Here is a 15,218-nt window from a genome sequence, read left to right as displayed (position 1 = left end):
TAGAAGACATGAGAGAACATAGCTATGTGATAATGGACCTAGTTGACAAATTGAAAGGCTTTTGACATGAACTCAGACTCAAGTATTGCATTGTATATGAACTAGATCTAGCATGCTCTCTCTGGGAGTTGATTACGTATAGTATTTAGTGTAAGTATTTTGTGTAAATTGAGTGTGCTGTGCATAATCTCAACTCTAATGTCTAAATAAACCTCCATATCCTGCAGCATTGGACCTGTAAGCCCAGCCAGACACAACCAGTGGGAGGAGGACGATATGAACAGAACTATCCCCTGAGACACCCAGCCAGACCCCTCTGCTAATGAACCTCAGCCTGCCTGGTCATCTCACTCATGCCCCCTGCTGGATGAGACTGGGACCAGTAGAGGCTTAATTACAGGGCATTACACTGTAGTTTGAAGTCCCTTTAACTCCCAAGTGAGCTTCACTAGACATGCTTTAGTAGTGGATAGGCCAGAGACTTTTCTAGGATGATGTCTGAGTTCTGCACTTTGATACACCTAAATCAAGCCTGCTTTCATGGTAGACAACCAGACACAACCTGTGACAACCTACCACTGACCCACTCAACCTAACCCTAACCCTAGTCATAACCCCAACCCTTAACCCTAGCTTCAAGTCCACACCCTGGCTCAACCCTAACCCAAGCAATTACCCTAAACCTAGCCACAACCACAACGCTAACCCTCAACCACAACCCTAACTCTAGCTTCAAGTTCACATCCCGGGCTCAACCCTAACCCTAGCCATTACCCTAAACCTAGCCACAACCACAACGCTAACCCTCAACCACAACCCTAACTCTAGCTTCAAGTTCACATCCCAGCTCAACCCTAACCCTAGCCATTACCGTTACCATTACCCTTACCTTAACTCACTCAACCTACCATGTTTTCCCACTGCTTTGCCCCTACCTTGCTCTCTTACCTCATTGAGTTGGGTATGGCTCCAGAGCCCTCCACTCCCCCCTGGGTGTCTGTATGAAACCCATTAGGGATGTCCCACCGGCCAGGCTGGCTCAGTACAAACTCTGACCTCGTCCCGGTGATGGTGGTCCTTAGTGGGCTTCCTCCAGGTCCAGGCCCAGGCCCTGCAGCACTCTCCCCAGCCTCAGGCTCTCCTTGCTGGGCCTCGGTTCCAGCCTCACTCCCCTCCTGCTCCATGACGGTGGCTAGTTCTAGCTCCAGTGGCTCAGGGCTCTGAAGGAAGGACCTCTGCTGAATAAGGGGTGTGAGTGGCGCCTCGAAGCTGACGCAGCTGTCTGTCTCATCTGTGAGTGACAGGACATCCAGAGAGTCCAGACTACTGTAGCACGTTCCCCCGCGGAGAAGCGCAGACTCAACGATACGCTCAAACGTCGAGCTGAAGCCGTCCTTGTTGTCCACCGTGTTCTTCTCCCCCTCTTCCTCATCTTCCTCTTCCTCCCTCTCTATGGCCACAACGTGCTCCACGATGCGTTCAAACACAGAGCTGAAACTGTCCTGGTTACCTCTCCCATCCCCATCCCCCTCCTCCTCCTCCTCCTCTTCCTCCACCTCTGTGTCCGCCAGCTCTACGGAACACTCGAAGGTGGAGCTGAACGTGTCCAGGTGTTCCTGGATGACCTCTACTAAGCCGCATCCTTCTACCTCATCTTCATCCTCTTCATCATCCTCCTCTTCATGCCCTTCGATTCCGTTCTCAGGTCCTATCCCGTTCTCCAGCCTGTATGGAGAACATGGAGTATCATTAGAATACAACTTTTATAAAACAGCTACATATTAAACTACACACTCACCCTCCGCATTAACACACTCATCTCAGTCTGTTGACAGATGTTCTATAAATGATCCGACCTATACATTCACTCATGACCACACTAGTCAAGGTCTGCTCACGTCTGTTGTACTGATCTGATTATGTCCAGAGACTGCGGTGGGTCTGGTAAGTCCTGGTCCTCTTCCTGGTTCTCAGGTGGTGGTGGTGGTGGTGTTAACTCCTCCTCCTCTCCTTCCTCCTCCTCCTCACAGCTGGGCTTGCAGGCTGGTTCTGCCTCATCTGTGGCCTCTGTGTTCATGTTATCCCCCTCCTTCTCCACCTCCTCCACTCTCTCTAGTTCTCCATCTGTCTGACCATCCTCTGAATCTATCCTCTCATCCCCCAGCCCATCTTCTTCATCACTTGTCTCTGCCATACTCTCTCTCTCTTCATGCACCTCTCCTTCTCCCTGCATCACTTGTTCCACTCCCTCACCTACCTCATCACCCTCTCCCTTTCCACTTTCCCCACCTTCTCGTTCTCTGTGTACTTCCCCTTCTACCGTAACACTTCCCTCCCCTTCCTCCTCATTGGTCCCCTCTATCCCCTCCACCTTCACCTCCAGACCTAGCCCCTCCAGCCCTTGGTCTGTGGCTGACTCCTCTGAAGGGTGAGCTGGGGTCACCCCCTGGATGTCTGGGGGTGTAGTGGGTTCAGTCTGGTGTGGTCCCTGCCCCTCCTGGGTCATGGTGCCTGGTTGTGGGGGGGGGGGTCGTCTGGGGCCAGGGGGAGGCAGTGAGCTCTGGATCCAGGACCAGGGAGGACAGACCGTCTTGGGAAGAGAGACAGAGGGGGAGAAAGGAAGCACAGGTGAAAAAGAGAAGAGAATAGAAGAAAAAGAGAGACAGAAGGGAGGGGGAATGGGAGGGAGGGGTGGGTTGCTGTCTGATACAGTTAATTTCATTATTCTTAGCCTTAATTGTAATATAGAGGTCACCTTGGACAGAATCCCCCTGTACTTGTGTGTGTGTGTGTGTGTGTGTGTGTGTGTGTGTGTGTGTGTGTGTGTGTGTGTGTGTGTGTGTGTGTGTGTGTGTGTGTGTGTGTGTGTGTGTGTGTGTAGGTGGGTGGGTGGGTGGGTGTGTACATGCGTGTGTCTAGAACACTATGTCCTCTAAACCAGATGAGTCCAGAAGAAACAGAAAAAGAGGCCAGAAGAAGGAGCGCGAAAGAGAGAGAGTGAAGGAAGATCATTTTAAAGCCCCTGCAGATCCATGTCAAAAGGATCCCTCTTACAGAGTCATATTTTATCCAGAGCAGCAGGCCTTTAATCCACACAGCTGCTCCTCTATCTCACATCACATATCACATTACATCTCACATCTCACATCACATTACATCTCACATCACATTACATCTCACATCACATATCACATTACATCTCACATCACATTACCTCACACATCTCACATCACAGCTCACATCACATTACATCTCACATCTCACATGACATATCACATTACATCTCACATCACATTACATCTCACATCACACATCACAGCTCACATCACATTACATCTCACATCACATCTCACATATCACATCTCATCTCACATCTCATCTCACATGACATATCCCATTACATCTCACATCACATTACATCACACATCACAGCTCACATCACATTACATCTGACATCACATCTCACATATCACATCTCATCTCACATCTCATCTCACATGACATATCCCATTACATCTCACATCACATTACATCTCACATCACATTACATCTCACATCACATATCACATTACATCTCACATCACATTACATCTCACATCACATTACATCACACATCTCACATCACAGCTCACATCACATTACATCTCACATCTCACATGACATATCACATTACATCTCACATCACATTACATCTCACATCACATTACATCACACATCACAGCTCACATCACATTACATCTCACATCACATTACATCTCACATCACACATCACAGCTCACATCACATTACATCTCACATCACATCTCACATATCACATCTCATCTCACATCTCATCTCACATGACATATCCCATTACATCTCACATCACATTACATCACACATCACAGCTCACATCACATTACATCTGACATCACATCTCACATATCACATCTCATCTCACATCTCATCTCACATGACATATCCCATTACATCTCACATCACATTACATCTCACATCACATTACATCTCACATCACATATCACATTACATCTCACATCTCACATCACATTACATCACACATCTCACATCACAGCTCACATCACATTACATCTCACATCTCACATGACATATCACATTACATCTCACATCACATTACATCTCACATCACATTACATCACACATCACAGCTCACATCACATTACATCTCACATCACATCTCACATATCACATCTCATCTCACATCTCATCTCACATGACATATCCCATTACATCTCACATCACATCACAGCTCACATCACATTACATCTCACATCACATCTCACATATCACATCTCATCTCACATCTCATCTCACATCTCATCTCACATGACATATCCCATTACACACATCTCACATCACAGCTCACATCACATTACATCTCACATCTCACATGACATATCACATTACATCTCACATCACATTACATCTCACATCACATTACATCACACATCACAGCTCACATCACATTACATCTCACATCACATCTCACATATCACATCTCATCTCACATCTCATCTCACATGACATATCCCATTACATCTCACATCACATCACAGCTCACATCACATTACATCTCACATCACATCTCACATATCACATCTCATCTCACATCTCATCTCACATCTCATCTCACATGACATATCCCATTACATCTCACATCACATTACATCTCACATCTCACATGACATATCACATTACATCTCACATCACATTACATCTCACATCACATTACATCACACATCACAGCTCACATCACATTACATCTCACATCACATCTCTCATATCACATCTCATCTCACATGATATCTCACATGACATCTCACATCACTCATTCACTGCTTTATTTCTCCTCTTTTCACAGCTGAATGGCCATCACAAACCACCCAGGTTAAGTGCCCTTCTCTGGGGTCCAGATGCTGAAAGTCCACCGGGGCTTTAAACCTGCAACCTTCTGGACATCAGGCACTGGTTCCTATTGGAATATCAGCTGGAGATTGGGCAGCGAGTCTCACTCTTCATTGGTCTGGGTTGTATTTCATTGGGCTGGTAGTATCACCAGCATACGATAATGTAGGAAATGTATTATTGGACTGTAATAATGTGATTTTGGACTTTTATTTTGGCAGTCAGTGTACCTGTTATTGTTTGGTGTTAACGCAATTGGTTACTGTACAGAGAACAAGGCTTTTGGAACAAAGTACTCTTCCTGAAATGATAGTAGATTTTGGAGGAGCCGCCATTCCATCTTCCCATTTCTTGTTTTTAATAAAGACGGAGTCTCTGTGCGCAGACGTCACATTGTCTGCTGATTCATCAGCATTAAAACTTCAGGCTAGGGTCTATTTTTCTCCATTTCCGCCTGACCTACGTGCCCAAAGTAAACTGCCTGTTGCTCAGGCCCTGAAGCCAGGATATGCATATAATTGGTACCATTGTAAAGAAAACACTCTGATGTTTGTAGAAATGTTCAAATAATGTAGGAGACCATAACACAATAGATATGCTAGGAGGAAATCCAAAGAAAAACCAACTGGATTTTTTTTTGTTGAGAGCCCATGCTCTTCCAATGGAATATATAGGGAAAAAAATTTAATATAGCTCCCAGTATGCAATTCCGATGGCTTCCACTGGGTGTCAGTAGTCTTTGTTCAAGGTTTCAGGCTTGTTTCTTCCAAAACTAGGAAGAATAATGAGTTTTAGTACAGGGACTCAAACTTGGAAATCAGTGTATGCGCGCATCTGCTAATATTGCTTTCCTATTGAACATATTTATTTCCGTATGAAATATTATAGTTTAATTACATATTAGGGTATCTGAGGATTAACTAGAAATGTATTTTGACTTGTTTTAACAAAGTTTAGCGGTAGCTTTTCGGATTGCTTTGTCTGCATGTTGAATGAGTGGATTACTCAAATCGATGGTGCCGACTAAACTGACTGTTTGGGATATAAATAAGGATTTTATCTAACAAAACGACACTACGTGTTGTAGCTGGGACCCGTTGGATGACAAATCAGAGGACGATTTTCAAAAAGTAAGTGAATATTTAATCGCTATTTGTGAATTTATGAAACCTGTGCCGGTGGAAAAATATTTTGATGTGGGCGCCGTCCTCAAACAATCGCATGGCATGCTTTCGCTGTAAAGCCTACTGTAAATCGGACAGTGCAGTTAGATTAACAATAATTTAGCTTTTAACCAATATAAGACACTTGTATGGACCTAAATGTTTAATATCCATCATTTTTATGATTATTTATTTTAATTGGGCGCCCTCCAGTTTCACTGGAAGTTGTCCCGCTAGCGGAACCCCTAGCCTTAATTAATAGACCGGCGGATCACCTACGGCTTACATTAGTAGGTGTAAGCAGATTTGAGGTACGTGTTGGAGCCGGTTGTGATTTGATGATTTTTTTACATTTATGTCTCAAACCTCCCAACCCTATGGACCAGGCTGAACCTCCCAACCCTATGGACCAGGCTGAACCTCCCAACCCTATGGACCAGGCTGAACCTCCCAACCCTATGGACCAGGCTGAACCCCCCAACCCTATGGACCAGGCTGAACCTCCCAACCCTATGGACCAGGCTGAACCTCCCAACCCTATGGACCAGGCTGAACCTCCCAACCCTATGGACCAGGCTGAACCTCCCAACCCTATGGACCAGGCTGAACCTCCCAACCCAATGGACCAGGCTGAACCTCCCAACCCTATGGACCAGGCTGAACCCCCCAACTCTATGGACCAGGCTGAACCCCCCAACCCTATGGACCAGGCTGAACCTCCCAACCCTATGGACCAGGCTGAACCTCCCAACCCTATGGACCAGGCTGAACCCCCCAACCCTATGGACCAGGCTGAACCCCCCAACCCTATGGACCAGGCTGAACCTCCCAACCCTATGGACCAGGCTGAACCCCCCAACCCTATGGACCAGGCTGAACCCCCCAACCCTATGCACCAGGCTGAACCTCCCAACCCTATGGACCAGGCTGAAGTAAAGAGGAGACTAAAATTAAAGGACATCATGATTGCCACATAAAGGACATACACACGAGTGACATGCCTAGTCACACACATTTATGTAGATAGTATTATGTTATCACACACATCACCACACTCAAATGCAGACAACTAAAATATCCAAACACATGGATGGATAGACATCAACATACAATGAAACACTTATGTAATCTCTTTCTCACACACACACACACGCGCACGCACGCGCACGCACGCTCACACGCTCACACATACACACACACGCACACGCACAGGAAAACAGCTATGTAGAGCAGCACTAAGAGTCCAAACAGGAAAACAGCTATGTAGAGCAGCACTAAGAGTCCCACTGCTGAGGCCCATACCCCACACCACATTGTTATGCATTGGGTGTGTGTGTGCGTGTGTGCGTGTGTATGTGTGTGCTGTAGCTTGATTGGCCGATACCCGCTAATTATCAAAATCCAGAAAGGAGACGTTAAATTCTACAACCACCTAAAAGCAAGTGATTTTCCACACCTTCCACAACAAAGCTATCACCTACAGAGAACTGAACCTGGAGAAGAGCTCCATAAGCAAGCTGGTCCTGGGGCTGTTCACAAACACAAACAGACCCCACAGAGCCCCAGGACATAAACACAATTAGACCCAACCAAAATCATGATTTAAAAAATATATAATTACTTTACACATTGGAAAGAATTTACAAAAAAACTGCGCAAACTCAAATGCTATTTGGCCCTAAACAGAGAGTACACAGTGGCAGAATACCTGACCACTGACTGTGACTGACCCAAAATGAAGGAACTCTTTGACTATGTACAGACTCAGTGAGCATAGCCTGGCTATTGAGAAAGGCCACCGAAGGCAGATCTGGCTCTCCAGAGAAGACAGGCTATATGCACACTGCCCACAAAATGAGCTGGAAACTGAGCTGCACTTCCTAACCTCCTGCCAAATGTATGACCATATTAGAGACACATATTGCCCTCAGATTACACAGACCCACAAAGTCTTCGAAAACAAATCCAATTTTGATAAACTCCCATATCTATTGGGTGAAATACCACAGTGCGCAATCACAGCAGCAAGATGTGTGACCTGTTGCCACAAGAAAAGGGCAACCAGTGAAGAACACCATTGTAAACACAACCTATATTTATGATGATTTATTTTCCCTTTTGTACTTTGACTATTTGTACATCATTGCAACACTGTAAATAGACATAATATGACATTTGAAATGTCTTTATTATTTTAGAACTTTATGAGTGTAATGTTTACTGTTCATTTTGTTAATTATTGTTTATTTCACATTTGTTTATTATCTATTTCACTTGCTTTAACAATGTAAACACGTTTTCCATGCCAATAAAGCCCTTAAATTGTATTTAAAAAATGGTATTGCTGTCATAGTAATTAAGGGACATTTATAAGGCATAAGAGTCTATTGTTCTGATGACAAAACCAGAATTCACTTACTGACTCCAAAGATGCACATGCACACATGTACACACACATACGCAGAGAACACACACACACAAACGCACACACACACAGAGAACACACACCCACACACGCACACACACACACATCCAGTACACACACACACACACAAACACATACAGTACAAACACACACAGAAGTTTGGTTGGTTATTTATTGATCTCTTTAAGACGAGGCTCCATTCATCTGTGAGACAACAGTGATAAGAATGATTGGTTTGTTTAATGCAGCAGAAAGAATACTATAGGAAACACTATACACAAAGAATTACTACTGAGACAACTACCGAGAACTACTACTGTGTGTGTGTGTGTGTGTGTGTGTGTGTGTGTGTGTGTGTGTGGGTGCGTGCGTGTGTGTGTGTGTGTGTGTGTGTGTGTGTGTGTGTGTGTGTGAGTGTGTGTGTGTGTGTGTGTGTGTGTATGTGTGTGTGTGTGTGTGTGTGTGTGTGTGTCTGTGTGTGTGTGTGTGTGTGTGCTGTAGCTTGATTGGCCGATACCCTCAAATTTTAAATTCTACAACCACCTAAAAGCAAGCAATTTTCCACACCTTCCACAACAAAGCCATCACCTACAGAGAACTGAACGTAGAGAAGAGTCCCAGAAGCAAGCTGGTCCTGAGGCTCTGTTCACAAACACAAACAGACCCAACAGAGCGCCAGGACAGAAACACAATTAGACCCAACCAAATCATACAGAAAAAAATGATAATTACTTGACACATTGGAAAGAATTTTACAAAAAACACAGAGCAAACTCGATTGCTATTTAATAACTACCACTGAGAACTGCCACTGAGATCTACTACTGAAATCTACTACTGAGAACTACTACTGAAATCTACTACTGAGAACTACTACTGAAATCTACTACTGAGAACTACTATTGAAATCTACTACTGAGAACTACTACTGAAATCTACTACTGAGAACTACTACTGAAATCTACTACTGAGAACTGCTGTTGAGAACTACCACTGAGAACCACCATGGAGAACTACTACTGAAATCTACTACTGAGAACTACTAATGAAATCTACTACTGAGAACTACCACTGAGAACCACCATGGAGAACTACTACTGAAATCTACTACTGAGAACTACTACTGAAATCACCTACTGAGAACTACTACTGAAATCTACTACTGAGAACTACCACTGAGAACTTCCACTGAGAACTACTACTGAAATCTACTACTGAGAACTACTACTGAAATCTACTACTGAGAACTACCACTGAGAACTTCCACTGAGAACTACCACTGAGAACTACCACTGAGAACCACCATGGAGAACTACTACTGAAATCTACTACTGAGAACTACTACTGAAATCTACTACTGAAATCTACTACTGAGAACTACTACTGAAATCTACTACTGAGAACTACTACTGAAATCTACTACTGAGAACTACCACTGAGAACTTCCACTGAGAACTACCACTGAGAACTACCACTGAGAACCGCCATGGAGAACTACTACTGAAATCTACTACTGAGAACTACTACTGAAATCTACTACTGAGAACTACCACTGAGAACTTCCACTGAGAGCTACTAATGAGAACTGCTACTGAGAACCGCCATGGAGAACTACTACTGAAATCTACTACTGAGGAAGATTGCTGAGATCTACTACTGAAAACTACTACTCAAATGTACTACTGAGATAGCAAGCTACTACTGAAATCTACTACTGAGAACTACTACTGAGAACTGCTATTGAGAACTACCACTGAGAACCACCATGGAGAACTACTACTGAAATCTACTACTGAGAACTACTACTGAAATCTACTACTGAGAACTACTACTGAAATCTACTACTGAGAACTACTACTGAAATCTACTACTGAGAACTACTACTGAAATCTACTACTGAGAACTACTACTGAAATCTACTACTGAGAACTACTACTGAAATCTACTACTGAGAACTACTACTGAAATCTACTACTGAGAACTACTACTGAAATCTACTACTGAGAACAAATACTGAAATCTACTACTGAGAACTGTTACTTTGAACTACTACTGAGAACTGCTACTGAGAACTACTACTGAGAACTGCTACTGAGAACTACTACTAAAAACTGCTACTGAGAACTACTACTGAGAACTGCTACTGAGAACTAATACTGAGAACTGCTACTGAGAACTGCTACAGAGAACTGCTACTGAGAACTGCTACAGAGAACTACTACTGAAAACTGCTACTGAGAACTACTACTGAGAACTGCTACTGAGAGCTAATACTGAGAACTGCTACTGAGAACTACTACTGAGAACTGCTACTGAGAACTAATACTGAGAACTGCTACTGAGAACTGCTACAGAGAACTACTACTGCAATCTACTACTGATAACTAATACTGAGATCTACAACTGAGAACTACTACTGAGAACTACTACGGAGAGCTGCTACTGAGAACTACTACTGCAATCTACTACTGATAACTACTACTGAGATCTACAACTGAGAACTACTACTGAGAACTGCCACTGAGAACTACTACTGCAATCTACTACTGAGAACTACTACTGAGATCTACAACTGAGAACTGCTACTGAGAACTACTACTGAAAACTGTTACTGAGAACAGCTACTGAGAACAATTACTGAGAACTACTACTGAGAACTGCTACTGAGAACTACTACTGAGAGCTGCTACTGAGAACTACTACTGAGAACTACTACTGAAATGTACTACTGAGACCTACTACTGAGATCTACAACTGATAACTACTACTGAGAACTAGTACTGAGAACTACTACTGAGAGCTGCTACTGAGAACTACTACTGAGAACTACTACTGAGAGCTGCTACTGAGAACTGCTACTGAGAACTGCCAATTTGAACTACTACTGAGAACTACTACTGAAATGTACTACTGAGAACTGCTACTGAGAACTACGACTGAGATCTACTACTGAAATCTAGTACTGAGAACTAGTACTGAGAACTGCTACTGAGAACTAGCACTGAGAACTACTACTGAGAACTAGTACTGAGGAATGCTACTGAGAACTACTACTGAGAATTGCTACTGAGAACTGCCACTGAGAACAAATACTGAAATCTACTACTGAGAACTGTTACTTTGAACTACTACTGAGAACTGCTACTGAGAACTGCTACTGAGATCGGCTTCTGAGAACAACTACTGAGAACAACTACTGAGAACTGCTACTGAGATCTGCTACTGAGAACTGCCAATTTGAACTACTACTGAAATTTACTACTGAGAACTGCTACTGAGAACTGCTACTGAGAACAACTACTGAGAACTGCTACTGAGAACTAGTACTGAGAACTACTACTGAGAACTAGTACTGAGAACTAGTACTGAGGAATGCTACTGAGAACTACTACTGTGAACTGCTACTGAGAACTAGTACTGAGAACCACTACTGAGAAATGCTACTGAGAACTACTACTGAGAATTACTACTGAGAACTGCTACTGAGAACTACCACTGAAATCTACTACTGAGAACTACTGCTGAGAATTACTACTGAGAACTACTGCTGAGAACTGCCACTAAGAACTACCGCTGAGAAGTACCGCTGAGAACTGCCACTGAGAACTATTACTGAGAACTACCACTGAGAACTGCCACTGAGAACTATTACTGAGAACTACCACTGAGAACTGCCACTGAGAACTATTACTGAGAACTACCACTGAGAACTACCACTGAGAACTGCCACTGAGAACTATTACTGAGAACTACCACTGAGAACTGCCACTGAGAACTGCCACTGAGAACTGCCACTGAGAACTACCACTGAGAACTGCCACTGAGAACTGCCACTGAGAACTGCCACTGAGAACTACCACTGAGAACTGCCACTGAGAACTGCCACTGAGAACTGCCACTGAGAACTGCCACTGAGAACTACCACTGAGAACTGCCACTGAGAACTACCACTGAGAACTGCCACTGAGAACTGCCACTGAGAACTGCCACTGAGAACTACCACTGAGAACTGCCACTGAGAACTACCACTGAGAACTGCCACTGAGAACTGCCACTGAGAACTGCCACTGAGAACTACCACTGAGAACTGCCACTGAGAACTACCGCTGAGAACTACCGCTGAGAACTACCACTGAGGACTGCCACTGAAAACTACTACTGAGAACTGCCACTGAGAACTACCACTGAAAACTACCACTGAGAACTGCCACTGAGAACTGCTACTGAGAACTGCTACTGAGAACTGCTACTGAGAACTACTACTGAGAACTGCTACTGAGAACTACTACTGAGAACTGCCAATTTGAACTACTACTGAAATCTACTACTGAGAACTGCTACTGAGAACTGCTCATTAGAACTGTTACTGAGAACAGCTACTGAGAACTAGTACTGAGAACTGCTACTGAGAACTAGTATTGAGAACTACTACTGAGAACTAGTACTGAGAACTAGTACTGAGGAATGCTACTGAGAACTACTACTGTGAACTGCTACTGAGAACTAGTACTGAGAACCACTACTGAGAAATGCTACTGAGAACTACTACTGAGAATTACTACTGAGAACTGCTACTGAGAACTACCACTGAAATCTACTACTGAGAACTACTGCTGAGAATTACTACTGAGAACTACTGCTGAGAACTGCCACTAAGAACTACCGCTGAGAAGTACCGCTGAGAACTGCCACTGAGAACTATTACTGAGAACTACCACTGATAACTGCCACTGAGAACTATTACTGAGAACTACCACTGAGAACTGCCACTGAAAACTATTACTGAGAACTACCACTGAGAACGACCACTGAGAACTGCCACTGAGAACTATTACTGAGAACTACCACTGAGAACTGCCACTGAGAACTGCCACTGAGAACTACCACTGAGAACTGCCACTGAGAACTGCCACTGAGAACTGCCACTGAGAACTGCCACTGAGAACTACCACTGAGAACTGCCACTGAGAATTGCCACTGAGAACTGCCACTGAGAACTGCCACTGAGAACTACCACTGAGAACTGCCACTGAGAACTACCACTGAGAACTGCCACTGAGAACTGCCACTGAGAACTGCCATTGAGAACTACCACTGAGAACTGCCACTGAGAACTACCGCTGAGAACTACCGCTGAGGACTGCCACTGAAAACTACCACTGAGAACTGCCACTGAGAACTACCACTGAGAACTGCCACTGAGAACTACCACTGAGAACTACCACTGAGAACTGCCACTGAAAACTACCACTGAGAACTACCGCTGAAAACTACCACTGAGAACTGCCACTGACAACTGCCACTGACAACTGCCACTGAGAACTACCGCTGAGAACTACCACTGAGAACTACCACTGAGAACTACCACTGAGAACTACCACTGACAACTGCCACTGACAACTGCCACTGAGAACTGCCACTGACAACTGCCACTGAGAACTGCTACTGAGAACTACCACTGAGAACTACCACTGAGAACTGTCACTGAAAACTACCACTGAGAACTGCCACTGACAACTGCCACTGAGAACTACCACTGACAACTGCCACTGAGAACTGCCACTGAGAACTACTTCTGTTAGTGTGTCTGTATGTCAGTCAGTCTGTCAGTCAGTCTGTCTCATCGTCTGTTAATTGCTTTTCTTTTCCCCTTCTTTAATCTTTGTCTTTGACTACTACTAAGATGAGTGTGTTTTTGTATTTCTTGTCCCCCTCTATCTCTCCCCTCTCACAGTAAGAAAACCACATCACATACTGCAGTCATTCTGGGTCTACCAAATGACCTACTAACCCTTTATATGCACGCCACTGCACTGCAGCCAACACACACACACACACACACACACACACACACACACACACACACACACACACACACACACACACACACACACACACACACACACACACACAATGCAGTAGACTATGCTATGCTGGCTGGGTGACAGTCTTTCTTCCCCAGCACCGACATGTCACTGGTTCTTAACGCAGACGAATACTAACCGTCCTACTATCCACTATGGCCCAGTGAACCGTGCAAATCAGCATCTCACAAATCACCCCGATAAGTCACTTCTAGTGCATCAATGTCAGACGTCTTGTTGCACTGTGTCATTATATCGCTTTGCAATGACTTCATCAAATTCATTCCCTGGCATCAATCTTAGTTATAACACCAATGCTATTTTTTTTATTTGTTGCTTATTCACTTTTTTTCAAAAAAATATACGGAAAAAGGAGGATGAGACGAGAGTGGGGAGAGGGAGGGAGAGAGAGAGAGAGAGAGGGAGAAAGAAAGAAAGAACGCATGTTCGGCGGCGTCTTATGTCTGTGGGCTGGCTGGTGCAGGGGTGTCTGGATGTCTGACGCCTCGATTCTTAGGCTGAAATCATTTGCGAGAAAATAAGCACTTGCTTCGAGAGAGACGTTTAACAATATGTCTCTCAAACAAACGTTTATTCAAATGAGCCCACGTTTTCACGACAGGAGAATTGACGTCCCAATAAGCGTTATTAAATGGATTTAGACTAGACGAATAAAGCCTATAATTAAGATAACAATGGCTCATGGTTCAGGGGTGAGAGGACTGTTATCAGGCACCTGTTTCAAACCATCCATCTCTTGCGGGACTGAAAGCACAGTGCAAACCTCCAAGCCACACTCACGTAGTGTGCCCTCGAGTAGCATAAAAATACCGAAACACAGCA

The 15,218-nt window shown here is 44.2% G+C and overlaps 1 protein-coding gene across 2 annotated transcripts in view; it reads right to left on the bottom strand.

Annotated features, from left to right (window-relative positions):
• The window catches only part of LOC110489086 (PH and SEC7 domain-containing protein 2), a 42,283-nt gene that overhangs the window by 25,924 nt on the left and 1,141 nt on the right, over positions 1–15,218 (bottom strand). For both annotated transcript variants that reach the window (XM_021561653.2, XM_021561655.2), the window contains exons 2-3: positions 1,899–2,590; positions 949–1,725 (exon numbers count right to left, since the gene is read on the bottom strand). In XM_021561653.2, coding sequence (XP_021417328.2) covers positions 949–1,725; positions 1,899–2,590 — 1,469 coding nt within the window. The remainder of the gene's footprint in view (positions 1–948; positions 1,726–1,898; positions 2,591–15,218) is intronic.

This window comes from Oncorhynchus mykiss, chromosome 14 (genome assembly GCF_013265735.2).
Source record: "Oncorhynchus mykiss isolate Arlee chromosome 14, USDA_OmykA_1.1, whole genome shotgun sequence".
In the NCBI taxonomy this organism is placed as follows: domain Eukaryota; kingdom Metazoa; phylum Chordata; class Actinopteri; order Salmoniformes; family Salmonidae; genus Oncorhynchus; species Oncorhynchus mykiss.
Note: the sequence above shows the minus strand (reverse complement) of the source record. Positions and strands in the feature narration are given on the sequence as shown.